The sequence below is a fragment of the Nycticebus coucang genome, chromosome 11 (assembly GCF_027406575.1).
Source record: "Nycticebus coucang isolate mNycCou1 chromosome 11, mNycCou1.pri, whole genome shotgun sequence".
Lineage (NCBI taxonomy): Eukaryota > Metazoa > Chordata > Mammalia > Primates > Lorisidae > Nycticebus > Nycticebus coucang.
This window is the reverse complement of record NC_069790.1, coordinates 40,800,236-40,828,183: the sequence shown is the minus strand read 5'-3', so window position 1 is coordinate 40,828,183 and position 27,948 is coordinate 40,800,236. Positions and strand designations below refer to the sequence as shown.

The 27,948-nt window shown below is 35.2% G+C and overlaps 1 protein-coding gene across 15 annotated transcripts in view; it reads left to right on the top strand.

Moving 5' to 3' along the window:
• Positions 1-27,948, top strand: part of HDAC9 (histone deacetylase 9) — a 1,013,994-nt gene that overhangs the window by 619,054 nt on the left and 366,992 nt on the right. For 9 of the 15 annotated variants that reach the window (XM_053609475.1, XM_053609477.1, XM_053609481.1 and 6 more), the window contains 3 exons: positions 10,870-11,001; positions 16,981-17,096; positions 27,661-27,783. In XM_053609475.1, the coding sequence (XP_053465450.1) occupies positions 10,870-11,001; positions 16,981-17,096; positions 27,661-27,783 (371 nt within the window). The remainder of the gene's footprint in view (positions 1-10,869; positions 11,002-16,980; positions 17,097-27,660; positions 27,784-27,948) is intronic. The other 6 variants (XM_053609487.1, XM_053609488.1, XM_053609490.1 and 3 more) reach the window with 1 other exon arrangement.

Here is a 27,948-nt window from a genome sequence, read left to right as displayed (position 1 = left end):
AGTATATCTGATTTCGTTAAGGCCAGGGAAATGTATTTTATTACCCATATTTCCATATTTGGAGACAAGAAGATTGAGGCACAGAAACATTAAATAATATTTAACACATATCACACAGTGGTGGAATTAAGACTAGGAAACTGCTCAAGACTTCTAGGATTTTAACAAGGTAGGGTTCATGCTGAGTACCAAGACAGTATAGTAAAGTTTAGATTCACAGTGATATCCAGGGAATTATTGGGAATAAGTATTACTTTCCCTGATCATACAGTCATGACTTAGAAGGTGGTTTTCTGGGTTTGTGTCACTATCAAAAACTGGTCTATACTCAATACAGATCTCTCCCATTAAAATGCTCCCACTGTCTCAAGCAATCATTTCACACCAGTGTTTATACATGTAGCTCTTATGAACTATGTAGGTAGAGAGCATGTTTTAAAAAGTTTTATATCCATAAAGAGAGCTACTTTTCCTGGTATTTCTATTTAAAATAGCATATAAAAGATATACCTAGAAGAGGTAAATAAAACTGCCTAAAAAAGTATGCAGTACAATTTTATGCATACATAGGAATTAGTTTATTATGGAAAGATGTATAGCAGAAAGGAGCAATTAGTTCTGTATTTTTATTTATATGTATGGAATTTTAGAACCAAAAGGACTTTTCTTTAAGAAAAAAATACATAAATATATCTATAAACTCAGATTTCCCCAGAGTAACATGTTATTTAAATTTTGAAATAAAAAGTCAGAAGTATAACTTTATTTTAAACCTTTGGGCTTCAGGTAAAGAATAAAATTATTTTAGAAAAGGGATCAAAGAAGATAAAAACACATCCATAAGCTAGTTGATTTATAGAAAAGATAGTATTTGCTGATTCAAAATGTTGCTATATAGATTTTTGAAAATTATCTTTAAATAAATAAAATAATACTTAAATAAAATTTAATAAAATATTTGAAAAATCAAAGCATAGAAAGGAATTAGCATATGGAGGTATGCCAGGCTAAAAGGAATATGGATTTTCTTGACTCTAAAAGTCATGATTTGAGATGCTGGCCAGAACAGTGAAATTCTTTCTGCCTTCCACATCTGATATTTAAGATTACTTTCCATAACATTCAGCATCAAGAAATTCTTAGAAATTAGAGCAACTGAAGTTCATCTAGTTCTTCTCAATGATATTTGTAACCCAGCCTTTTGATGTAATTTTATGCTTGGATATATGCAGGCATATATTTATTTATTCAAATAACATTTATAATACTGTTTATTGAGACCACTATGAATCTACATGGTTGCTAAGTACTGGGAAAGACACAAAAATCAATTATTACATTTGTGGTTCTGAACATTGTCTGCAGCAGGGTAACTCCTGTGAAGGAGTGAGTGCTGGAGCCATACTGCACTATTTTGAGGTTAGGAAGTGGTGGTGACAAATACAAGACTATATTTTTTTTAAACTTGATTATGAAGTAAAGTACAAATACAGGAAGTAGCTAATAAGATCTATAACTATGGGACTTATTTTTAATTTGAATGAAGAAGATTTGACCATGTCTACATGCTGAAAAGAAAGAGCCAGAAAAAGAGGATTTTAAAGATACAGGTTGAATTACCTCTATTATTATTTTACAATTTAGCTAAATTTTGCTTGATGCTTATCTTTGAAGCATTATTTTCTGTTTAGTTTCCCGCCCCCACAGAGTATTTTATCCCCATTTCTTGAATTTGCGGGCACTCTCCTTTGGAGAGTGTTTCCAGTGTTTCCTCTGCAGAGCAGCACTTTCCTCCTGCCTTTCCTGTGAGCATCTCACTTAGCCCTGAAGGATGTCCCCTCAAGGCAAATGACCAGCCACAATGCTCTGCTATACACCTATCACAGAGCATTGTTCACAGTCTACTATTCATACTTATTTTTTTTTTAAGATTAATGTGAGGGTACAGACCATTAGGTATCGTTGTTTGTTTCTTAGGAGTAAAGTTCAAGTTGTAGTTGTGCCCCTCACCTGGGGGTGTGCCTCGTACCCTTATATTGTGCCTATTAGGTAAGAGTACACCAGTCCTTCTCCCTCCTCCCTTCTCCCTTCTTCTTTCTCCTCCCTTCCCCCTCTACTTGAGTGTAATTGTGTTTTTCATCTACTGGTTTTGCATTAGTATTGAGTACATTGGATACTGGCTTTTCTATTCACATGAAACTTTACTAAGTAAATTGTTCTCCATCTCCATCCAGGTTAATACAAAAGATGTAAAGTCTCCATTTTTTTTTTAATGGCTAAGTAATTTCCATGATATATATATACCACAGAGCTATACCTATGGGACTGGTTAATCCATTCATGTGTAGACGAGCACTTGGGTTGATTCCACATCTTGGCGAATGTGAATTGAGCTGCAATAAATATTCTAGTGTATATGTCCCCATAGTAAAATGATTTTTTTTTTCTTTTGGGTAGATACCTAGTAATAGAATTGCAGAATCAAATGGAAGGTCTAGTTTTAGTTCTTTGAGGATTCTGCATAATTCTTTCCATAGAGGCTTAGTTTGCAATCCCACCAACAGTGTACAAGTGTTCCCTTTTCAAATGTCAGCTTTGGTTCTTAATGTTATTATTTAATTAAACAATGGAACCAACTAAATAGCAGGTTTTAATATTAACTATAAAAAGTGATTAAATATTTTATAACATGTTAATATAATTTGTTTCTATCTGGAATTACATTGTTTGATTAAAGTATCTTTTTCTTTTAAAAATGAAAATTTGTACCTAAAATGTCATAAAAAATTGTAGGAAGTTATTTTATCTTCTGTTTATCTTAATATTAAAAAACAAAACAAAACAGTATTGAGTAGCATATTTGAATGTTGTTCATTCCCTCAATAAACTTTTACTGAGTGCCAAGTACTCTTGAGAAATGCTAGTGAGGAAGAAGAAACAGTATTCAGCCTATAGTACTGCTCTTAAATTGAGGGAAGCAGGTTCCCTGCCATGGGCCTTAGAGCTTTAGAGATCTCTACTCTAGCTTAGGAGATGAGGCATCCATGGACACCGGGGAGAATGGCCACTCCTTCCCTTCTAAACCATGTTTCTGCTACCCGGGACCCTGGTATTGTCTTCCCATGCTGCCCCAAGCTGCTTTCAGTGACTTGGTAATACTCTTTCCCATGAATGTTATTGGTATATTTTTCCCCTATTTATAAAGAGGAAGTCATTTTTATTACTTTGGTATGTGAGGAAACTAAGAATTAAATCCCTGTTTTCCTTGATGGAAAGAAATGTTCACAAAAATGCCAAAGAGATTCATAATGATGTGTGTCACCCTGCTGTCTTCCAAAGCAAAACTATATAGACCCCTTAAATGTCCAACATTATCATGTGCTTAAATGAACTGTTGTGTATTCACATGTAAATATGAATAAATAATATGTCATATATCCCTGTAATGGATTTTAAAAATACTATATAGGGCCTGGCGCAGTGGCTTATTTCTGTAATCCCAACACTTGGGAGGCTGAGACAGGTGAATTGCCTGAGCTCACAAATTCAAGACCAGCCTGAGCAAGAGTAAGACCTTGTCTCTAAAAATAGCCAGGCGTTGTGGTGGGCACCTGTAGTCCTAGCTACTTGGGAGGCTGAGGCAAGAAAATTGCTTAAGCACAGAAGTTTGAGGTTGCTCTGAGCTATGACAGCACAGCACTCTAAAAGGGTGACAAAGTGAGACTCTGTCTCCAAAAAAAATAATAATAATATATGATTTCTTGGGAAAAGACATAATAGATTTTTAAGTGAAAAATAGAATAAATGAGATCATTTTAAGGAAAGGAATCATATTGTTAAATGATCAAATAGTATATAATCAGAAATATAATATAATTCTCATTTTTAAATATTTTTATAAATAAAACACAGAGGAAACATTTTCAGGGTATATACAATTTTCTTTTTCTTTAAAAAAACTCAAACATATATGACTTAAATAATTTGAAGAAAGCTATCAATATTGTTATAAAATAAACACTTTTTCAGAAGACCACACTGTAAATTGAGAAACATAACAATTAACATGTGGTTTTTGAAAAAAAAAAATTCTCTGTTAAATAGACATAATTGGTAAATTTGTAATAAGGGAATATATAGATGTTTGCAGTAGTAGTTCTCAATTAAATATGAATGTATTATAATTTCCTTAGGAAATTATATTCATATGCTAACGATAGGTATGATTAATTATTAGAAGCTAAAATTCCTCTAAAAATGATTTCTTAATAACCTAAATTAGAAATTTTGATCCTCAATATTAAAATGGATAGTATCTGATTCATAACATTAAAGATTCATATCATCTAAGCCCAAAAAGGGATGAGCTGTATTAGATTTATTATATGATGCTGAGTGCTACTTTTTAAAATAAATAGCCTTTGTCTAAGTATGAAACTTTTCACTAGAGCAATCCAAGTCTTTTGATCAACTACATTAAAAGATTTACTGTGTCTCTAAAGTGTCTTTCATAATTGTAGTTATTTTTTGATAGAATAATTCTCATATGGGTTGGATTTGTACAGTGCTAGCTCGAGTGAGTGGAGTGACTCTGGCGGGAACTAGCCAGGAAATATAATCTTCATAAAAGACAAATGAGCCAGAGAGTGAAAGGATGATAGATAACAAGTGTTTGGTTCCAAGTGACAGAGCTCTGTAATATGGTAGCTCCTTGGGGGATCCTGAGGATAGAAGATAGCAGGAGAAACCCAGGAGAGGGAGAGGCTGAATGGGGAATCTGACAGATACTTAGTACCCCAGGGAAGAGCAGAGAATGAAAGGAAAAGGATCTACGCTGCCAGGAGGGCTTGACCTTCACTTACACTTATACAACCAAACCTAAATTGTGAAGTATCCCAAATATACATTAGCATAAAGAAACCTTAATCAATCCAGTAATCGATCTTGATTAATAATCGATCATCTTAAGTAATAAATAAATAAATAATATTAACTCCATGGAAACTTCTTCCTTTTTTTCCTTATGATCGTACCCAATACAATTGAAAACCTTATATAACATGATATGTGGTATTGAATATTTTTCTCTTAAGTTATTAGTGTAAAAAATATTCATAACCTAGGATTAAGAGTGAACAGGATCAAAATGCACATTGGTAATAGTAACCTTTAGTAGATGGTGGTATATTTAATACCTAGAACTAAAGAGAATAGAATTTATAAACAGATAAATAAAAACACTACGGAAAATATGTAAAGTCATTTATTAATAAATATTTTAAATATACTGAGTAAAAGTTCCAAAAAAAGAGTATTATTTATTTATTTATAGAATTGCTTTAGGAAAAGGAATAGACCAACGGTAGCCACCCCTTTTTCTGCTTGTTTTTTATTTTATTTTTTTTAATTTTTACCTAAGTTCCCTAGTCTTATACATGGACATGAAACACTATTGAACATCAATCTATCAAACAACTTTTTTTGTAATACACAACCTGTTGAGTCAGGAGTTTTATTCCACCTCTTCAGTCTTCCACCAAGAGGTAGGGTAGGCATTGTCACAGCTCTTTTATCGATGTTAAAATGATTACGTAATTCACCCATGGTACAGTAGATACCTGAAAGAGTTAGCTTTGGAATCAATCCTGGTCTATTGTGTAAGAGACGTGTGTGCTTTTATAAAAGATAGCTCGTGTGCCTGCATTTGTGTATGTATGCAGAAACGACACCACACCCTTAGGTACACAGTCACACACACCAATCTCTTAATCAAATGACAAGAGTGGGCCATGTTACTTACTATGTCTTGGCATCCTAATTTTTTTAACTTTTGTTTCTGCTACCTAACTTTACTATTCCTTTCCCATTTTTCATTGTCATAAACTGCCATCTGTTTGTTCTGTGCCATGGAGATTGGTGTGGGAATAAAGATTTGAAATACCATTCGTATATGATATGTTTTTCAAATATTTTCTATTTCCTTTATTTTAGGTTTTTTTTTTTCTTTTAAAGGAAAAAGGAAAGGTTTTAATCTGTCCTGCTTATTTTAATATTGATTTTTTCCACTTAAATGATAATCAATTTTTGATGCAAGATCTTCATCTCAGATGAGCACACTCTCTGAAAAGCTTGCTTTCTGTTTCCATGATTAATTGAGATGTAGAGAATGAGTGTGGGATGAAAATGGAAAGGCAATTAGTGCAACTAGGCATGAAGTACACTCATACACAGGCAGAACTTTTCCGCAGCTAGTGCTGTCTTTCTTGGCTCTGAGGATTTGCATTCCATTAGTAAGTCACTGGCATGAAAATCTTTAGCCTTTGGGGAGACCAGAGCATTGAACTTAGAATTAACTCTAACTCTAAACTGAGTCAGCATTCTAGGTCATTAATTCTACTCCTCAGCTAGATGTCATGCAGAGCTTAGGTGTGTGGGCTTCTGAAACATTAGGAATGACTTCATAAAGCCTTTTGAGGAGTAAGTGATGGTTACTTATAATCCCATCCCCTCATGCTTATGATGGCCATAGTATCTCTTATGACTTAAAACAAGTATTGAAATATGGAAAAATGCTTTTGCTAGAACCATTGGAAAGAGGCCTTTTCTCAAAGAAGTTTTATATTTTCTGAAAATAAATTTATTTTGCACTTTACAGTATAGCAGTGACTCCTAGTTTTAAAAACCTTGTGCCCTCAATTAATAGATACAAAATCACACAATGTCTCAAATATGACCCTTTCCGATCGAGAATTATGTCTTTTTGTATATATCCACCAACCAAAAAAAGTTGACTAGTTTTACTTTCTAGTTTTACTAGTTTTTACAAATAAATATTAGTGCTATTAAAAATATTAATTATTATTATTTTTTGAGACAGTCTCACTTTGTCACCCTGGTAGAGTGCTGTAGCATCATAGCTCTCAGCAACCTTAGACTTCTGGGCTCAAATGGTTCTCTTGCCTCAGTCTCCCAAGTAGCTGGGACTACAGATACCCACCAGAATGCCTGGCTATTTTTAGAGACAGGGTCTGGCTTTTGCTTAGGCTGGCCTCAAACTTGTGAGTTCAGGTGATCTGCCTGCCATGGCCTCTCAGAGTGCTGGGATTACAGTATTAAAATGTTTAAAAAATCAATGTCTAAGTATAAAATTTACTAAAATAGTTTAGTATTTTTGAAACTACATGTTTCTGATAATCTTTCCTCTCTTTCCCTTCTACATCCTTTTTGAGAGTCTCTAGCAGATATTATCTCTCTTAACCACCCCAGAGTAGCATAGTTATTAACACCTGCCATTGACTGACTGCTTATTACAGTCTGCTTACATCTGAGTTCAGACAATTTTTTGTTGTGGGAGGCTGTTCTGTGCATGATAGGATATTTGGCCCATCTTTCTGGCTCCACCCACTAGATGCCAGTAGCAATTCCCATACTGGCAACCAAAAATGTTTCCAGACATCACACACTGGGAGCAAAACCTTTCCCAGTTAAGAGCTACTGGCTTATCCTGTACCAGGTATTGTTTCGTTTGATTGTACTGTAACGGCAAAGTATGTAGGACTGTATTAACCAAGGTCTTGGCAGGAAACAGACCTACGCAGCATGGGTCATAGGCTTTTATGAAGGGACTGTTTACAGTGAAGTGAGCTGGGTTAAAGGAACTTCTCAGAGATGTGGGAGTATCTAGAAAATAGCTACAGTGAGAAGCCATTCCCACAGCTGTGGGTGAAGGGTTATAGACAGGAAGTTATTGCTGGAGTGCTAGAGAGCTAGAGCAAGGAGCAGGTGCTTCCAGAGGGAGCTGAAGTCAGGAAGACACAGTGCTGTGGCCAGTGATGGCATAGTTTAACAGCGAGAATACCGGTGCTATGGCTGCTGAGCCCTTTGCTCACCAGCCTGTCCTGCCAGTGGCTTGAGCCCAAATAAAATCCAACCAGCAAAAGACTAGAATCCTGCAGCTCCAGGATTCAGCCCCCGTGGTGTTGAAAGGAAAATGGAATCTTATGTGGGGAAAATGGAGAAAATCCGGAAAAAAAAACTGTCCCCATTTTAACTTTTGGAATTGAGATTTAAAGATATGAAATAATTCATTCAAAGCCAAACAGCTAATGTGTGGAGCAGGAATTTAAACACACATCTGTTTGACTCCAGGCACTACAAGGGTATGAACGAACTGATGTTCAGCAAGACTATTCTTCAAAGTTATTAGTTTTTGAGTGTGAAAGATGGAAGACTAGAATCTAGTTCTCATTCCCATTCTGGAATTTGCTTTCTTATGTTGGCCATTGAAAACAAAAGCTAAGAGTTGTATATCCAGCCCTTTCTCATAGGAGTGAAAGCTATCTGCTGACCTAAAAAAATCATTTCTTTCTCAGAAGCTTGGAAAATTCTAAGTTTCATATAAAATGTTTAAGAGGCATATGCTGTTTTTCCAAACTGTCAGCACATATTTGTCTTGATTGCAGACACTTTGCCCCAGCTGGTGTAATGCATGTTAGGAGAGGGAGGAGGACAGGACTGAGAATCCACAAGATTCTGGGGACTCAGTGCTGGCTTGGCCATTCCTAGCTCTGTGACGTTCAGCAATAATATAAGTTCCACAAACATTTTCTTCCCTTTGACATTTACTCACATCTTCACAGTTATTCTCAGGTGCTGAGTGGCCACAATCTGTGAGGTCAGGAAGTATTAGTCTATGTCTTACACATGAAGAATCAGGCTCAGAAAGCACTAGAATCTCACTAAAAATTCCAGAGCTGGGAAGGGGTGTTGTGCAGACCCAACTCTACATTCTTGTCTACCCACTCCCTTTAGAAGCCTTTAGAAGTGGTTAATCAATTGATTTATTTTCTCTGGATAACCAATTTGTAGCATTCAGTCCATTAGGTTTCTTTGTAAAGTCATGTCTACATACAAGTCCTAAGAATCTGTGATTTTTGTTCTAGGTTATAAGCAAGGCTACCAAAGATATCAATATAATCAGCATCTAAGGATTGATAGTTCCTCATTTTTCCTTTTTAGGTTTTAGATCGGTGGTTCTCAATCTTCCTAATGCCTCAATATATTTTCATTGTTTAAAAAGGGTCAGTGATCTACAGATTGAGGACCACTGTTTTAGATGAGTAGTTTTATTACCTATAGCTTTTCAGACACAAAGATTGATTTTTTTTAAAGGAATTTTTAAATGTATAACGGGAAACCAATCTAAGTTAATACAGTCCCATTTTCTCATTTTAATGTTGGATGATTTGAGTGTTAATAAATGAGATTCAGACTTTTATGTTAAAGGTAAAGGAGGTTCCTCCTCTAGGAAGGTCTGGGAAGAAGCTTCATCCTGCCCAAAGTTATTTAGCTTGTTTGTCTTCAGATGGCAGGCCTAGCAAGAGATACATTTCAGGTCTCTATAATTCTGAGCTTCTTTTTCTCAGCCCTGATCTCTCTCAACACTCCTGAATTTCTGCCTTTATAGTATTTTCAAAAGAAAAGAATGAAGAGAAAAATAACTATAGATGTTTAAAGTGTGAAAGTGGGAAAAAAGGGGAAGATTGTAAGTTCCATTTTTGATACCTTTTGTAGTCTGACAAAAATATAAATTCCTTCGAAGAAAGTATTTCCACTGGTCAAAAAGTCTGGCTGCCTTATAACATTGAATCTGCTATAGGTCATTAGTGGTCCTTTGGAAAAACAGTAATTTTTGTGGTGTTCATACATAAGGAAAGGTAGCAAAGCAATATTTTCACTATTTGGAAAAAAAGAGGTGGCTGGTTGACTGCCTGGGTTTGGATCTTGGCTTCATCCTCTTTCACCTCTGTAACCTTGGGCAAGTTACTTACCATGTTTCTGTGTTTTGGCCTCCTCATTGACATAATCAAATTATAAATAGTACCTATGTCATATGGATATTTTTGTGGTAAACAAGTTAATATTGATAAAACACTTAGATCAATATTGTAACATAGAAAAAAATTATATAATTGTTAGTTGTCATCAGAAATATCCTTTTCTTTCATGATCATCGTCACTACCACTTCCACCACCATCATCCACTTTTACTACAGAAACTCAATCCAATGTGTACAATCTTCTAAAGTATAATTATTATACTTAAAAATTGAATAAATTATAAGTAATTATAGAGCTTCATTATTTGGAATAATTTAACCAAAGAAATGGTAATATATATGAATAATGTACATTATATTTTGGGACATATAACCAGACTCTGAACTTTTAATTCTAAGAATTGGCCAGGCTTCCTTTCTTGCTGATAGTGTACAGAATATATAGAAAGTTTTATTCACAGTGATTCTATCCAGTTTGGTGTTATTATACCATGGAAGTTTTCCCAGGGTTTTAGGTTAGAAACTACTAACAAAGAAACATTCCAGGAGTTAGAATTAGACATAAATTATGTGCTACAGAGGTGTCTTCTGTTACCAGAAGTCAGGTCAGAGTCTCTAAAATGACATTAAGTTACTGTTCTGGTGGTTACTGAGTTTCACCCTTGGGAGAATTAAGAGGGCCAACAAGAAGTGTAATAAATCTTAATCTGACCCAAACATAATTAGTGATTAAACTTCCCATTAACAATCCCAATTCTGCTAGAAAAATATCTAGAAAATTTATATTTTTACTCCTTTTACGCTTTCATATGTAGAGAAGTAGAGAAACACTTCACACATTCCATAAAATTGATTACTATATTTGTCTGTTTAATTAATTTAGAGTCAATGCCTTATTTATGTACTTGGGGTTTTTCATTTGAGAATGAGAAGGGACCAAGAAAAGGGTGAGACTTTTTCTTAAAAAACACAGGAGCAATTGGCTCTCTATTTTTTAATTTTTATCTATTTTCTCTGTCTCAATCCCCAGCCTCTGAGCCCAACTTGAAGGTGCGGTCCAGGTTAAAACAGAAAGTGGCAGAGAGGAGAAGCAGCCCCTTACTCAGGCGGAAGGATGGAAATGTTGTCACTTCATTCAAGAAGCGAATGTTTGAGGTGACAGGTAATTGAGGATTGGGCAGACGTACACCAACAAATGCTGGTAGTAGAAATGAAAAAAATTAGTTTAGAATAAACATACCTGCTACATATTAAAAGTTATTTTAAGGAAAAATATTTCTTGAGAGGAAATTATATTGAAAACTCACAAGTAGTTCAGTAAACTTTTCTATGCATTCACCAACTGTGTTAAACAGGAAATGAATGGAAAACAACAACAACAACAGAGCTATGTGTCAATCAAGGCATAACTAGGAAACACTAAAGCTCACCTTATTCTTTTCAGAAGCAAGCAGTCCATTTTGGGATTGCCAACTAGGAGAATATAACTTTTAATGAAATTTGATCAGAAATGAGCAGATTTCTGATCTGCTCTAAGTGTTCTAAGATGAACACTTCGACCCTACTCAGACATGAATGTACAAAATACATCTGGGAAAATTAAACTACATAGAACAGCAAAACCTTGACTTTTCAACAAATTTACAGAACTCATAAATGACTTTATGTGTTTACTAGTCAACTGGGACTTATGGCAGGAGGAAGATATATTGCTTTTTACAAAGGGGAAGAAACTGTCATTTTCACTGGTCTCAAATGGCAGAGTTCTTATTTTTTTAGCTGCCTGGTTAGTAGCAGGGTAAACAGGTTAGGAAATTCAACCTGATGTCTTACAAATGCCCCTAAGTCCCCATGATACCTGGTTTGAAATTAGAGAAGACCTAAAGTATACAAGAATCAAAAAGGCCAAAGTAATAATCCTACTGTTCACTGAGTATCTACTTAGAGCCATGCATTCTACTGGTCTTTTTCTTTGGTTACATCAAGGAAGAAGTAGTAATCTATAACCATTTTCCTCTATTCTTAAGGAAAATTGTTTTGGTACCAGTATAGGCTATTGGAATTAGTTCTATAAGATCAAATCTTATCCTTAGTAGGTTCATAAAAATTCCTTATTTTCTATATATCTCTTTCCGCCATGAGTGTCTAGATTTAGGGAGACATTATGGAGGATTGTGGATGTGAAGGCAGAAAAATGTATTTAGGAATACAATATTAATGCAACATAAAAGTTTGACAAGTTATTTAGGAATGATAAAATGTAGTCTGCTAGTCAGTCCTGATAGATTGATTTGCTTATCTGAAGAAAAGTATTAGTGATTACAATGGATAATTTGTCCTTGAAGGATAAGAAATATTAATGAAATGAACAGTAAGTAAAATTAAATTACTTTCACTTACTGCCGATTTTACAGCAACAAATATAATCGCTAATTCAGACCAGTTGAATTCTAAGTTTGGAATTACAGGCTATTTTCCCCCAAGAAATGTTATTGTATTTAAGTCATTAAAAATCTTAAGTTTTTCTAATAGAAATCTTTGGGAAGGGCGTTGGGTAGTTGGGAAGGGAGTTTGCTTTAATGAATGTAAAAGAATAATAAACCTATAAGCTAACTAATGTAAATGGAGATAGCTTGTTTTTCCAACTAGAAAATCTTGGAAGGAAAGGGAAAATTGTATATATTGCTATTTTTTTCTGATAATAAAATCTTAAAAATGATTATAAAATCTTAATATCTAAGATCATGTTTACTTACCCTAATGTGCTTTTCTATTTCCTTATTAATCTCTTTTCTTGATCATAACTTTTTCTACAGTCACTTTTTCTTCCTCAACAAATTGCAGTGAAGTTTAGCTCCATACTTACTGCAGTAATGATTAGTTCTCATTTATAAGGTTTGCCAGAGATTTACTTGAATTTCTTTACATTTAAAATATGGTATTATTTTTCTTTTTAATTTTGTGAGATAATGACTTTAATTTTCAACCCAGAAAATAATGTGTACTAGAAGAGAGGCTCGTGCATTTATTATACACACATTTGTGGTCAGCCAGCTGTGACTTGAGGGTGCTTTGATAGACATTTTTAACTGGTATTGCCAGTCTCTCAGGAGGCTCTGAACTACTAGCACACAGGTGCACTCTTAACCTGCACTCTTTACCATTTCTCTGCCAACTTTCATCTAATTTTGATAAACCCTGTATGGATCTTAATACCAAATATTTTTAGTATCTAGGCAGACACTATCATGGCATCATAGCAGTTATCATAAACTGCTGTTGCTATTATTCTCTAAACTTTACATCTTTTCTCTCTTCCCCATTGCATAGACTCAAGTGTAAGCTCTTTTAAATTCCATGCCATCTCTTACCTCCCAATGGTTGATATGAGAAACATTTACCATCTTCCTTCTTTTCAAATTCAAGTGTTCTCGGCCCACTTCATTCCCCCAAAGCCCGATTCTTCTAAAATTCTAAGCATTGACTCATCCTTTCTCCCCTTCCATTCTCCCCTTCTCCATGGCACCATTTCTTGAACTACTTCTCTTCAACTTCCAGTTCCAATATCACTCTTTCTCTGAGTGCTTTCTCAGTGTTCCCAGAGAATCGGTTGTACCTCCTCCCAGGTACTGTCCAGTATATTGGTATGGAATCTTCTGTTGCGGTAGTTGCTGCCTTGAATTTTAGGGCTTATCACAGCAGTGATTTCTACATAAGGAAATGGTTTGCTCTGAATATCACATAAGATAATATGAATAATATAACTTAAAATCAGTGAGACAGATAGTTAAGAAAATAGTTTTTTTAAAACTTGGAAATGAGATAATAATGAGAAATCAGTACTTAGTTTTACCAGAAAGACAAGTGTTAGGAGTTTGAGAAAAGTTCCTATAAGAATAAAAAAAGAGAGAGATGTATTTTCTTTGTTAAAATAGGATTAAACAAAAAAGAGGTAAAGATTTAAAAATATCAAAATGTAAGCTACAAATATAGACAGAAAGGTAGTGAGAAGACATACTTAAGTATTTTATGATACTCCTAACTTGTTCTGATCCCACAATAAGTAAGTAGGAGCACCAGAATTCTGTCACCAATCTCACATTTTTTCCAATGACATTACACTTCTGTGTAAAGAACATTCATAATAGAAAGTTGGAAGTTGCAAGTGATCTAAAGGAGGGCTAGAAAATATTGCCTGGACGTTGGAAGTTCCCATTCATTCTCTGTGGGACAGATGACATGTGAGACATGCTTTGAATTTACAGGTGAGATTGTGCCTACAATGAAGTAAGTGAAAGAAAGAGAGGATTAAAAAAATTAGCAACATCCTTCGTATTAACCTGGATGGAAGTGGAAGACATTATTCTTAGTAAAGCATCACAAGAATGGAGAAGCATGAATCCTATGTACTCAATCTTGATATGAGGACAATTAATGACAATTAAGTTTATGGGGGGGGAAGCAGAAAGAGGGATGGAGGGAGGAGGGTGGGGCCTTAGTGTGTGTCACACTTTATGGGGGCAAGACATGATTGCAAGAGGGACTTTACCTAACAATTGCAATCAGTGTAACTGGCTTATTGTACCCTCAATGAATCCCCAACAATAAAAAAAAAAAAAAAAAAAAAAAAAAAAAATTAGCAACAAGGATGAGTTTGGCATTTACAGAGAGTAGAAGACTATGATTTAATTTGACTAAATACAGAGCACAGAAATGGTAATAGTGGGGCATAACATTAGGCTCCTTTTGAGAGCAAAGGAACATGGTGGAAGTTGTATCCAAATAACCCTCTGGCAAGAGTTTGATAGGCAGCACCCGTAGCTCAGTGGGTGTGGTACTGGGCACATAATACCGAGGCTGGTGGATTTGAACCTTGCCAGGGTTCAAACAAAACAACAATGACAGCTGCCAACAACAAAAAATATAACTGGGCATTGTGGTGAGCACCTATAGTCCCAGCTACTTGGGAGGCTGACGCGAGAGAATCACATAAGCCCAAGAGTTTGAGGTTGCTGTGAGTTGTTATGCCACAGCACTCTACCCAGGGTGACAGCTTGAAACTCTCTATTGCTCAAAAAAAAAAAAAAAAGAATTTGAAAGGAAGTTTTGAGGGACTCCTATAGCCACTCAGAAATATTCATAAGTTCATGACAGAATAAAGAGGCCTTAAGCACAAACAATTTTAGTCAGATGCAGATGAAAGACAATGTAAAGAACAAATCGGGAGGAACTAGCAACTGATTAGATTTGGGGTAAAAAGGAGAGTGAGGGTAAACCTAACGGTGGGGATAAAATACAGAGATAAGCAGAAAATGTTTAATATTAGAACACGCACATTGAAATTTGGTACACATATAAGCAGAGATTTAAAATGTCTAGCATTCCAGAGAAATTTGGGCTAGAATTTATGAGAGTTAAAGGCAAGAACTGTAAATTTTAGGAGGTTATTCTGCCTATAAATGACATTTGAAGTCAGGATATTGAGTGGCTTTGACAAGAGAAAAAAGGAAAGGCCACAAACGTAGGTGTTTGAATTTAGAAATTGTGGAAGGAGGAAAAGTCGGAGTGATGGCAAGGCAAGCACGGAGGGGGAGAATGTTACTGTATAAAGGAAACAGAGGGGGATGTTTTTCAAAAGCCTTTAAATTTGGTAACATTTGAGAGAACAGTTGTGGTTGATAGTGAATAAACTATAGCTCCAGGGCTTGAAAACATGAGCAGACTCTGTGAAAACACACTACTTCTCAAGAATTACTAGCACGCTGTCAGCCTAGAGGGGCAACTCCAATGGAAAAGGAGAGCCTGAATATTCCAAATAATCAATGTAACAAAATCTTAAAAGGATTTCATGTTAGGGGGTAGGATCACAGGTGAAAGTAAATGTGCTAACGTTACAGAGAGGAAGGAAGAGGACACTTTACCTTTGAAATGGGGAAGGAAAATATAGGTAACATAACCCCAAGGTAGAAAGAAAAGGTGCTAGAGGAAATATCAGAAGTCCTTAGTCTTTGAAAATTATGAAGCAAGATTATTTGTGCAGAGTTAGGTTAACAAGCTATAAAGAGGTGACTAGAAAACTTTTGAAATAAATGAACTGTAGAGGTGATAAGGAATTAACTAGAGTTTGATAATTAGTTTTCCAAGGCTGGAGAAAATGACTGCTCTGGCTGTATTTCTAGGAATTGGAAATAGGTACATTTTTGATCAGATGTTTTAATAAATATATTAATTTATTCATCTGTTGAGGTACATCTGAATTTTATATCTGAAAAGCAAAGAGATGAGTTGAATAAATAATCTGTGTTCTTGTCAACTTTTGCTCAAAGGAATTTCTTTGTTGGTGTTTAAAATTTTACATGTTAAATTTAGGGAACTTCTCATCTTTTGGAAAAGAAGTTGGGTAGAGTTAAAAATCAGATAGAGGCCATTAGTACAATGCTGAGATTTTACATTTTACTGTATGTCCTCAATTCAGCTTTGACTCATATGCACTATAATAAGGTGTAGCCTTAGTGTATCAAATAAAGAGCAATTTATGGCAGAGCACATAAGCAATTTTTTCAGACATAACAAGAACAGCTCTGGACCTCATGTGTTAACAACCTGGTTTTTTTTTGTTTGTTTGTTTGTTTTTATGTGAGCAAGTTCATTATCTCTATTACTATCATTTTTTAAGATAGCACAAAGAGCAAGTAAAAAAAGATTATTTTCTCTAATTTTCTTTTGTTATCAAAAGTTTCTATGACCCTCTCTAACCAGGTGCCTTTACTTCTCTAAGTAAAATTCCATAAAAAGTTGTTGTTTTTTTGTTTGTTTGTTTGTTTTTTTGAAACAGTCTCTCTCTGTCACCAGGCGTCGGTGCAATGCTATGACCATAGCTCATTGTACCCTCAACCTCTTAAGCTTCTGGGCTCAAGCAGTCCTCAGCCTTGGCCTCCCAAAGAGCTGGGTTTACAGGTGTGAGCCTTTGTACCCAGCCTATTCCAAAAATTTTTATAGTTCTTTGTGTTTAGTGATATTGTGCTTGTCATTTACATAGAGGGAATATAATAAAATGTCCAGTGTAGTATGTTCCATATGTTAATTAAATTTCATCCCTGTGTTTTTTATGAATACATTTGTACTTCACAATATTTTTCAGAATCCTCAGTCAGTAGCAGCTCTCCAGGTTCTGGTCCCAGCTCACCAAACAATGGACCAACTGGAAATGTCACTGAAAATGAGACTTCGGTTTTGCCCCCCACTCCACATGCGGAGGTAAGACCCTTAGTATTTTGGTTCTACATATAATTTCTGAGTTGAAGCTTAATGTCCAAGTGATTTTTATGAATTGGATTTTACTCAATTTCACACGTTCTAAACCTGTTTTAAAAATTGGTTTTTATCAACTGATACAAATATTAGAAACTGATAAGGAAAAAAACTGACATTCATCAACTGATATAAATAAACCCATAAAAAATAACTGTCATTTATTAACTAATATAAATAAATGTCAATTATTTTTATTATTTATGAGGACTTGAGTAAATTTGATCTTATTTATAAATAAGATAATCAGGGATGTTTGGATGGCAGTCAGGTTTGAAAAATATTGAAATATAATCCTTAAATAACTCATTCTTAGTCATCCCATATGTACCCTGCCCAATAGTTGGACAATTTACTAGTCCTTCTGCTTAGTTATTGGTTATTCTGATGGAATAGACCCATCAGTAAGTAAAAATAATTTCCTGTAAACCTCTCAGAAGAACAGCAAGGTGAGTTTTATCCATTTTGTCCTGAAGAGTAATAAAAAATAACCAGAGCACTGTTAGTTAAGGGATACAGAGCTTCAGGGAGCAAACATTTCTTGAGCATCTTCTATAGGCATTTTACCTGGTAATGGGCATATAAATATGGACAAAATATGCAATATAAATGACATGTTAAAGGAAATTAGTTGAAAGTAACACATGATTTATTGTAACCAGTGATATAAGACTAAGAGGAAAGTAAATATGGAAGTCAGCAAGAATTTGTATAGTTTCAGCTTCTGTATTAAGCTAAGCAAACACAAGTCTGAAAATAGCCACTCATGGAATCAGCAGTTCTTGAAGTCACCATCCATGGACTAAAAGCCTTATTTTTTCCTGTCTGTCATTATAATGCCTTCTTCATTATTACTTGCTCTATTCAGGGAGCACTTGAGTGATAACTCCTCATATGTAACTATGACATCCTCCTTCACTTGTATTTTATAGAATCATGGTGTCTTAGGCAATAAGGGATAGAAAGGGCAGATCAATGGTGATTCTTGGATCACCGTTGTAGTTTTCCTGCTATGTGATTATCCAACCTCTGTTAGAATGTTTACACTGATGGGAAGCTTGCTTCACTGTCTCCCAAAGAATTCCAGTCAATTTAAACTCGTTGTCTTGACTGATAGAAATATGTCTATATAGGGCGGCGCCTGTGGCTCAAAGGAGTAGGGCACCAGCCCCATATGCCGGAGGTGATGGGTTCAAACCCAGCCCTGGCCAAAAAAAAAGCTGCAAAAAAGAAGAAAAAAAAATATATATATATGTCTATATATTATGCCAACATATCTGTCACTGTGCGACTTCACGTATGTTTTACACGTGGCATACACATACATATGTATATAGTAAATATTTGTAAATTAGAAATCATCAGGCCAAAATACAAGTGAAACCAGTAACTCAGGTTATCCCTTATAAAATGAAGTACTGAGGCCAGTGAAGTCAATTTTGCTCTGAGGATATTTGTATACTTGAATTTGAGCTTTGATTTTCAGGGACTTTCGAAACTCAGGAGATAGAAGATAAAGCTTAGTACCGATCAAGGAGGAAATCTAATAGGAACCCTCCAAAACACTTAGCTGGATCTAAAGGCCCTTATCTATGCTACATCGGTGAGTTGCTTCTTCCACTCCCAGTATCTTCACATGGAGCAGAACAAAAGGTGGAGTCTCTGCCTGAAAGTTGTAACCATGAGCTAGCCCCATAATTTTAGTCCCCGTAGGTATCTACAAAAACCAAGTTTAAATCCTCTCTAGAGGAATAGATCTTCTTGCTAGATTTCAAAAGTTTCTCTCACATAATTTTCCAAGGAACCTGAAAGGAATAGATAGATATTCTCACCAATGACCCCACCACCTTTCAGCTTTTTGAAGAACAGTAACTCACACCTCTATAATATCTCTAGGTCTTCTGTCTTTTTCTTGTTCTCAATGTCTTGTTGCCCCTCCTTCTCTTTATCTTTTAAAAACATGACAGAAGGTGGAAAAAACACTTTTTGTGTACTATTTGTGACCAGAAGTATAAATGGGATTATTGGTCTACTGGTTGTAGGTGATGTCTTTTGGTTAGTGCAGTTATATCTCAATATTGGCCAGTTCTATAACCCTTTAATCAATTCCCAAGAAAAGAACAACTTAGCCTAAATATTTTTAAAACTTTAGATTTCTATTATATCTCAGTTTAAAGAATGTGATTCTTAATAGTTGTAGAGATATCTAAGATCAGTCCCTGGATGGATTTTGTGCCTTCAGAAAATGAAAATGACACACTACATTTACACCCAGCAGCATGTAGAAATGTGCTGTCAATGCAGTAAGTTTCAAAAAGACCACTTATAGCATGGTAGCATTTTATGAAGTTAAGAAACAGCAACATCATATTTTGTTTGAGAATATGTAATAAAGTATATTTTAAAAAGATGAGCGTGATAAACACAAAATTTAGTGTGATGATTACCTTTCAGAAGAGAGGAAGGGGGAGATTATGGCTTGATAGTTACTAAAAAAGAAGATCCATGGATTCCTTCTCATTATAGATACACATGCATGTGCATATGGTACTCAGTACAACATTTCAGAACTACCAAGAAATATACCTTGATGATACTGGAAATAAGTGGAAAACATTCAACCCTTATGGCCTATTAAATTAAATGTAATGCTGCATATTGTGTTGTAACTCAATCTTTTTATTTTTTTATTTTATTTTATTTTTTTTATAGCAAAGAGAGATTTTATTTAGAAAGAGCAAAGAGAAAGCTTAGAGCACTTCCAAAGAGAGTTGGAAGTGGGTCCCTCTCATGAAGGAGCAGAGATGAGGGGGACCGTTGTAACTCAATCTTTAAGTTTATACATATATATAAAGTTTATATACATAACAATTTATATCAGCATATACAGTGGAGAATATAAATTAAAGGAGTTAGTTTTTATTGTTTTAATCTGTTTTATATTCTTACAACCTTAACTGTCATAAATTATCTGTTTAGATGCCAGAGTTTTTCAGCTAATTGTTGAACAAATTCTGTCACTACAAACCGTTCTTTCCACCCTCACCATTAAAAAAAAAAGAAAAACAAAACAAAACAGAAGGAAATGTGATTTAATGGGGTTTAAAAGGGTAGAGATATTTCTTCAGGTCAGTGACGGGACATTCACCTCCAGAGCTGGAAAGACTAGTTCAAAAGCAAGCAGTGACTTACATCATAATGAATTAATTGTGTGCCTGAACTATGATCCAAAAGGCCAGGTGGGCAGACCTTTATGCACTGATGGGTAGCCTCTCTGTGGCCCAGAACAAAAAATGCAACCCTGATGGCTAACATGTGGTTTTCTGCTGTATTGCATTTACAGAGCTCTCTAGCGTAATTCATTCTGGTTAGGTGAGGAGACAGTGGAATTCAGACCAACACCATCAGCAAATTAATGCCCTTGCTTTGTAACTCTAAATGCTTCTGTCTAAACTGGGGAAAAGAGAGAAATATATATATTCTTTCGATTGACCATTATTTAGAATATAGTGTGACTATTACAGATGTCTTCAAAGATTAATAACGGTGTGTGATTTCATAGCAACAGAAATATTTTGAGAGTATGAATTATTTACATCATCACACTCTCAAAAACTTAGTTTCATATTTCACCATTTATAAAATAGGCTTATTCTACCATTTTTGCTTATGTAATACAGGTGAGTTTTCATTTTAAAATGGTATTCTGGTGTATATTTGTATAAATTCCTTGTTTTATGACCTGAAAGTTGAAAAACATGTCACCCAATTCTTTTAGAGCCCAGATAAATGAATGGCATTCTTTTCTTTCGGCTGCTTAGAAAATAGGAAAGCATGGATGTATCTAAAGATCTTGAGCCCTAGATGAAAACAAAATTTTCTGTCTTGTAACTCACGTGTCCTGCCTAATTTATATAAAGAGAAGACAGAAGTAGGAAAATTTACTCATAAAGTCTCTTCTCAGGAAATAGCACAATGTAGTGGAACGTATGGGCGTTCCATTCAAAAGACTCAGCGTGAACCTGGCTCCAAAACCAACGACTGTGTCATCATTGGTCAAGTTGCCAAACTTCCCCAGACCCTAGGATTCCTGATCTAGTAAAAGGTAGTTCTGTAACACCAATGCCAATAGCTCTGATGTCAGGAATCAGTGTTTGGAAGGCACATGGTAAATTGTGAAGTTCAGAGTAAGTTCATTTTTTGTTGTTATTGTCGATTGCTTACTCCTGGTAGGGAAAACTGATTAGCATGTTTGTCTTCAAGCCAGCAACTCTCATGTGAGAGTGAGTCTCCATCTGCTCTGACCACTTCTGTTCCATTCCCTCTATTTCTTGCATATGCTCAGTCCCAGAACTCAGATTGTTAGAGCTACTTGCTTTACTCATTTGTAAACTTGGTTGGGGAGCTGAAACCTCCAGGGTTTCTATTTCCAACTTCAGTCAAAGATGTAGTTACCTATCTAGTTACTTTATTGTTAACACTGTGGGCCTGTGGGTTCAAATGTTTTCATGGGTATCAATACCATTACTTTAGATTCAGTAGATTTATTTGATAGCTTATTTTAGCAGTAGCCAAGCTGCTGGTTTATTTCTAGTTGAACATTAGTGGCTGTCTCTGCTAGGTTATATTTTAAATAATTTTTTCTAGCAGATATAAATGATTTTAAAAAGGATTCTAATAATAAGGTTAAGTGTTCTAAAATCATCTGAAATGTCACTTGTTTTGCTGCAGTCTCATATGACTCATCCGCCTATTGTTTCATAACAGTTGTTGTGACATTTGCTGTAAATGTTATACTCCCCTCTGAGTGGGTGGAGAGCCAGGGTTTTCGATGGCAGCAAATAAAACACTTTTTCCCCCCTCAGGGAAAGAACGTTGCTATGACAAAAAAAAAATCATTTACTGGGAATAACATGAGTCAATATTGTAAAGCAAGATCTTGAACAAAACATCTATGCCTTTTAAATGCTAAGCAAATTCTGTCAAATGATTTTTTTTTTTTGTCTCCCAACTATTTTATAGTAATAACATGATGGGCGTCCAGTAAGAATGTAAAGTAAGAAACTTCTATTGCCTAAACAATTTTCTATTTTAATTACATGGAGATTTTAATTTTCTATCAACTATCTGAAAGAGTGTAGAATAATTACAATCTTGAAAAATACTATGAGAGCTATAAGTAAACATCAAATAATTGAGTTTTTTTTTTTTTTTTTTTTCCTCTTCACATGGCTCTCTCTTTTTTTTTTAGATAGTCTGGATTTGGGGATTTGGAACCTTTTAAAGCCAAAATCTATTGAACCTTACGACCGTGTCTTCCTGGATGCCATTCAGATAGACACAGATGTTACATGATAGAGCTAGTCAGGGGGGCTTCAGTCTAAGCTGAAGGATGTGAGTTCCAGGGAAGGTAGGTTGCTGCCCAGAGTCACAAGCCAGAAAGGAGGAGCCCTCAAATGTCAGATGCTTGGACCAAATCTCTTTTCACTAGTTCAGACTGCTGTTCATCAAAACTCTGTATTTTTTTTTCCTTTTCCTGATTCTTACATATATTGAGATAATTTTAAACATACAATAAACTGAAAACTCTACATTTGCTTTTCCTATGAGCTGCTTAAACAGTAGGCAGTTATTCACATGACTAGTATTCTGTCAAGTATCACCAGTTCCCGACTTTGTCTTCTTAATAGTGAGAAAGGTATTCATTTATTTTTTTCCTTCCCTTACTCTCGCCCCTATTTTTCTTTCTTCTTTTTTCCGTATTACTTTACCCACTTCTATTTTCCTTGCCTCCCTAAGCAGTCATTCTCTTCTGTGTTTTTGTCTTTATCAGTGTTTCTCAACCTTCCTAATGCCGCAGCCCTTTAATACAGTTCCTCATGTTGTGGTGACCCCCAACCATAAAATTATTTTCGTTGCTACTTCATAACTATAATTTTGCTACTGTTATGAATCGTAATGTAAATATCTGATATGCAGGATGTATTTAGGTGACCCCTGTGAAAGGGTCGTTCGACCCCCAAAGGGGTCGTGACCCACAGCTTGAGAACCGCTGGTCTATATGGATTCTTACATCATATATACATAATATATTATGTATATTTATTTATATTTATATTTATTTTATCTGTCTATCTATATATATGTATATTTGTGCCCATGAATTTTAGTGGATATAAATAAATATTAGTTTCTTTCTATTTATTTTATCACTAAGCACATGTATTAGGATCCATTCATGCCTTTGTAGATCCAGAAATCTAATGGTTTGCTTTTAATTACCATAAAAATCCATCTTGGGTGCTTCTCTATTTTATATACCTGTTTCCCAGATAGATGTCCTGGTGGCCTCCAGTTCCTACCCATCACCAGAAAGAGCTTCAGTATATACCCATGAACATCACCCTACAGCTTAGTGACAGAATTTTTTACTGTTATAATTCCTAGCAGGGGAATCACTGGGTCATGGCATATAGTATTCTGTGCATGTCTATAGTCCCACCAGCAATATGTGAGCGTTTTTACCTTTCTAAATTGCCATAACATTTGACGTTGTCAATTTTTTCTAATTTTTTATAATGTCTACTTTGGAAGAGATTCTGAATTTTTTAATTGAAACCAGTAGCATCTTAATTTTAATGTCTACAAAAGTAGCTCTGTTGAAAAACATAACATTTTTCAGTCTTTGTGCATTTTATTCAGCTAAATTGCAAAATATTATCTATAAGATATCATTTTCATTGATATTATACTTAGAAAAGAAATTAAATGAAAATTGGACTTGTGTACACTGGCTCACAGTGATAATCCCAGCAACTTGGGAATTTGAGGGACGAGGATCACTTGAGCTCGGGGCTACAGTGAGCTGTTATTGTGCTACTGCGCTCCAGCCTGGAGTTAAGAGTTAAAAACCCATCTCTGAGAAAAATAACAATAAAATGCAAGACCACACCCCAGTTACTGGTCCAATTCATATGCCCTGGTGAATGCTAGTTATCTATCGATTCTATCTTTGCCATCGAAGCATTTTAACCCTACTCTAATTATAGTAATTATCAAGGTCATTAGATTTAGTTCCCTCCTTTTCTGTGCATCTGACTAGTATGTCAATTTGTGTGGTATAGGACATCTCTGTACATGTCTCATCTAACACCGTTAATCTGACATAGAGGATTTTCTCATTGTTTTGTGACAGCCAAGTAATAGCTATTCCTTCATTTAATATTTCCATTTTACTAACCACAATAAAATTTTCTGGTTTTAAAAACTTTTTCAGATTAAAACCATCTTTCCCATGTTCTAAGCTGTGAAATATTGGTGTCATAGAAAAACTCTGATTTCAGGGCTGGATTGGTTTCAAAACTGTTCACTGGTAAAATCCTGGCTTTGTCTGAAAATAACTTGTGAGCTCTCCATAGTCCTAAGGTGGGGTGGCTTCCCAGCCTGGCAGGAATCCTGGTCAGGACCCTTCATCATTTGGGGGGATGTTTCCTCCTGAAAACCTGTCAGTCTGGGTTTCAGTTGTGTCTGCACTCAGTTCTCAATGTAGGATGCCACAACAGGGTTAAGAAGAGACATTAACCTGAACAGATAGACTGCTCGTCGCAAAAAGTCGTATTTAAAGAAGGTGCTTTGTAGAAAATGGTTTATCTGTAATCAAAGGAGATAAGCTAAGCAATGACTAAGTCCCTGAAATTTCTGTGATATGATATTATGCCCATTAGTGTCTACAGGAAGAACCATCTCTACCCAGTGGACATGAGGAACACAGAACCTTCCTTGTTGCCACAGGAATTGTCTCCATAGCTTGTCTACAGAGTCACGAGGGCTCCCAGTTGCACTACTTCCTTCCATTCTATGCTTTCTTTTCTCCTCTGAGCTGCAACTGTTCTCTGTACTTAGTTAGGGTTCTCCTGTGCCCCAGCAGTGCCTGCAGAATGGTGTGTACGTTCTGTAGCAAACACCTGAGAACAAATCCCTTTGCCTTGGTTAATTTAAAAGTTTCATTCTTGACCCGTGGGAGACCATAATGGTAGCTTTTGAGAGCCCCTATGAAAAATGTATTAAGCTCCAGAAACTGCATGGCACGGGGCTTGGACATAGTAGGTGCTGGAAATCAATGCATTTCTGTAGAATATGGAGCCGCTTAATTTGTAGATGAAACTGTAGGGGTCTGCAATTCCAGAGTAAGAATATTCCCAAATTCCTTCACTTTAGTCAAAGCCAGTGTGATAAGTCAGCATGCTGCCGCCATCATAACATCTGAGAAGAAATCTCTCTCTCATTTTAGTGTAAGTCTGCTTCCTGTGATGAGGTGGGAGGATATCACAGAAATTCTCTCTGAGAAACAGAGATAAACTCTTTTGTGAGGTCTGTGGTATTTTGGGATGTCATTCTCACAGTACATATCAAATCTCAGAGCTATAGGAAGCAGATAGAACCTTACATAATTATACATTATTTAAAGTGTTTATTTTTCCACATTGATTCTCTCTTTTATGAATATAGAGAAGTGGATGGAATATCCTTTTGTTTAAAGTTACTATTTCCTTGCAAAAAGCTAATGTATCACTTTTTTATACATTCTTTTTGTTCTTGTTCAGGTATATATTCTGTAATTAAAATTTATGTTAACAGCTTACTTGTATAAGCAAAAGAGCAGTTTGCCTTTTTATTTTGATCAAATATGCAACTATGGCTAATAGCTCCCAAAATAAAATTGCAGTCTCACGCATTATAATTTTAAAATCTTTTCTAACCATCTTCATCCTGTGGTGATTTAGATAACTTTTAATTTTGTACAGGATTGTATATAAAGTCACCGTAGTGCTATTGGTTTCAGTATGTCTCTTAATTTTCTTGCACAAATATCTGGCATGCTCTTTTAAGAACAAACAAAATCTGAATTAGGTTGGAGTTCCAAGTCGCAATGAGAAAACACTACATTTAACCTCTGCTCTTTTCATGTTAAGACAAGGACTCATCTCCAAACAGACGTATGATTAAGATGATGTTTTGGAATAACATCCTGTGTTTTGGTGGCGCATCATTCTTCAGTGACATTCTGAGGTTGCATTGTATTAGCACATGACATTTTCCTCAGTTAATTGATATCCCAGGTTTGTCCAGGGGAAAAATCTACAGCTCCCCCAAACATGCTTGACAAGTTATTATATTTACTTTAGTCAAAGCCCGTGTGTGCAATATCCCTCCTGGAGGTGGTCTATTATTGGAGTCCCATATGCTTTTTGTTTGGGAAGAAAGCAGTCACTGTGTCATACTGTTACATGGAGTATTCTTTTTCAGGGATGCTGTTCTCTTGGGAACCATATCAGGCCAGAGTTCTCTAGTCTAATAAGACCTTTGTAACTCTTATTGTATAAAAGTTCTGGGAGGGAAGCAAGAGTTAAACAGAAAATGTAATTTAAGCAACCATATTAGGCCACATGTGGGAAAACATGACTCTTAGTAATGGATTAAAAAACGGTATTTGTTGTAAAAAGTACTGCAATGCCAAAATGTTCAGGGTATTTCAGTGTAAATGAAGGCTGTTGTGGCATAGGGAACTCATAACATTTTAACATTTACTTCAGTTTCTGAATAAGAATGATCTAAGAATACACCACACAGGGTTGTCTATTCATAAATTTTTTTTTCTTAACTTTTTATTTGACAATTTGAAATTCACAGAACAATTGAAAGAATAGTACAGGGTGTCCCAAAAAGTCTCCATACATAAGAAAACTTGCATAGCAACAGATATCTTGGAACTTGATTGCCATGAGTGGGAGAGAAGACTTCACATGTGTGTAGAAAGAGGTGGCCCTCATGGAGAGAATATTTTGTAAATATTTTATGGAATTTTATAATGAACATTTTGTAAATAAAGGTACATTTGCCTACAATTTCCTGTTTCTCTATGTAGGGTGACTTCTGGTACATCATGTACAAAGAATTCCTGTGTATTAGACACTCAGATTTCAGTAATATATTTCACCAATTGTACTTTCTTCTCTGTCCCTCTCTCTCATCACACAAATATGCATTATTTTTTATATTAAAAAAGATGTGATTACTATGGAAGCCCAATATGGTAATATGTCATCTAAGATTTTCTTGTATGGATTTTCCTATCAGTAAAATGGCATTAAATGAAGATCAAATGAAGATAATGACTATGGCAGTATTATATATATATTTTTAATCAATATTACAATAGGGCATATATACTAATCTGAACTACTCACTTTGATTGTTGTACTTTACTATTCAATGACAGACATGCTAATTATATTTCATAAAGCCAGAATTTTATAAATGAAGACAGGAATCCTTCCGATTTTATAACTGTGTCTGAGGAAGAAAATTTGTATTGAATTTTTGCATTATAACTCTTGGATACAGAAGTCATAAAATAAACACTTAAATCTTTTGTAAAGTTATGATAAAATAGCTGAAATGTGTTTTATAGTAAAATTGGTAATTTCAGGCTCTGTTTTTTTTTGAACAGCAAATGGTTTCACAGCAACGCATTCTAATTCATGAAGATTCCATGAACCTGCTAAGTCTTTATACCTCTCCTTCTTTGCCCAACATTACCTTGGGGCTTCCAGCAGTGTCATCCCAGCTCAATGTAAGTCATTGCGCAGCATCAGCCTAAACCAGTCCATGTGATACTTTCACAGGGAGCACCCTTTCATTTCTTATGTATTTAAACTTGAGGAAAACGTCATAGAATCAGCTTTTCCTTCCCTGTTTGCTATTTTATGCATTGTTCAAAGATGTTCAGTTTAATTTC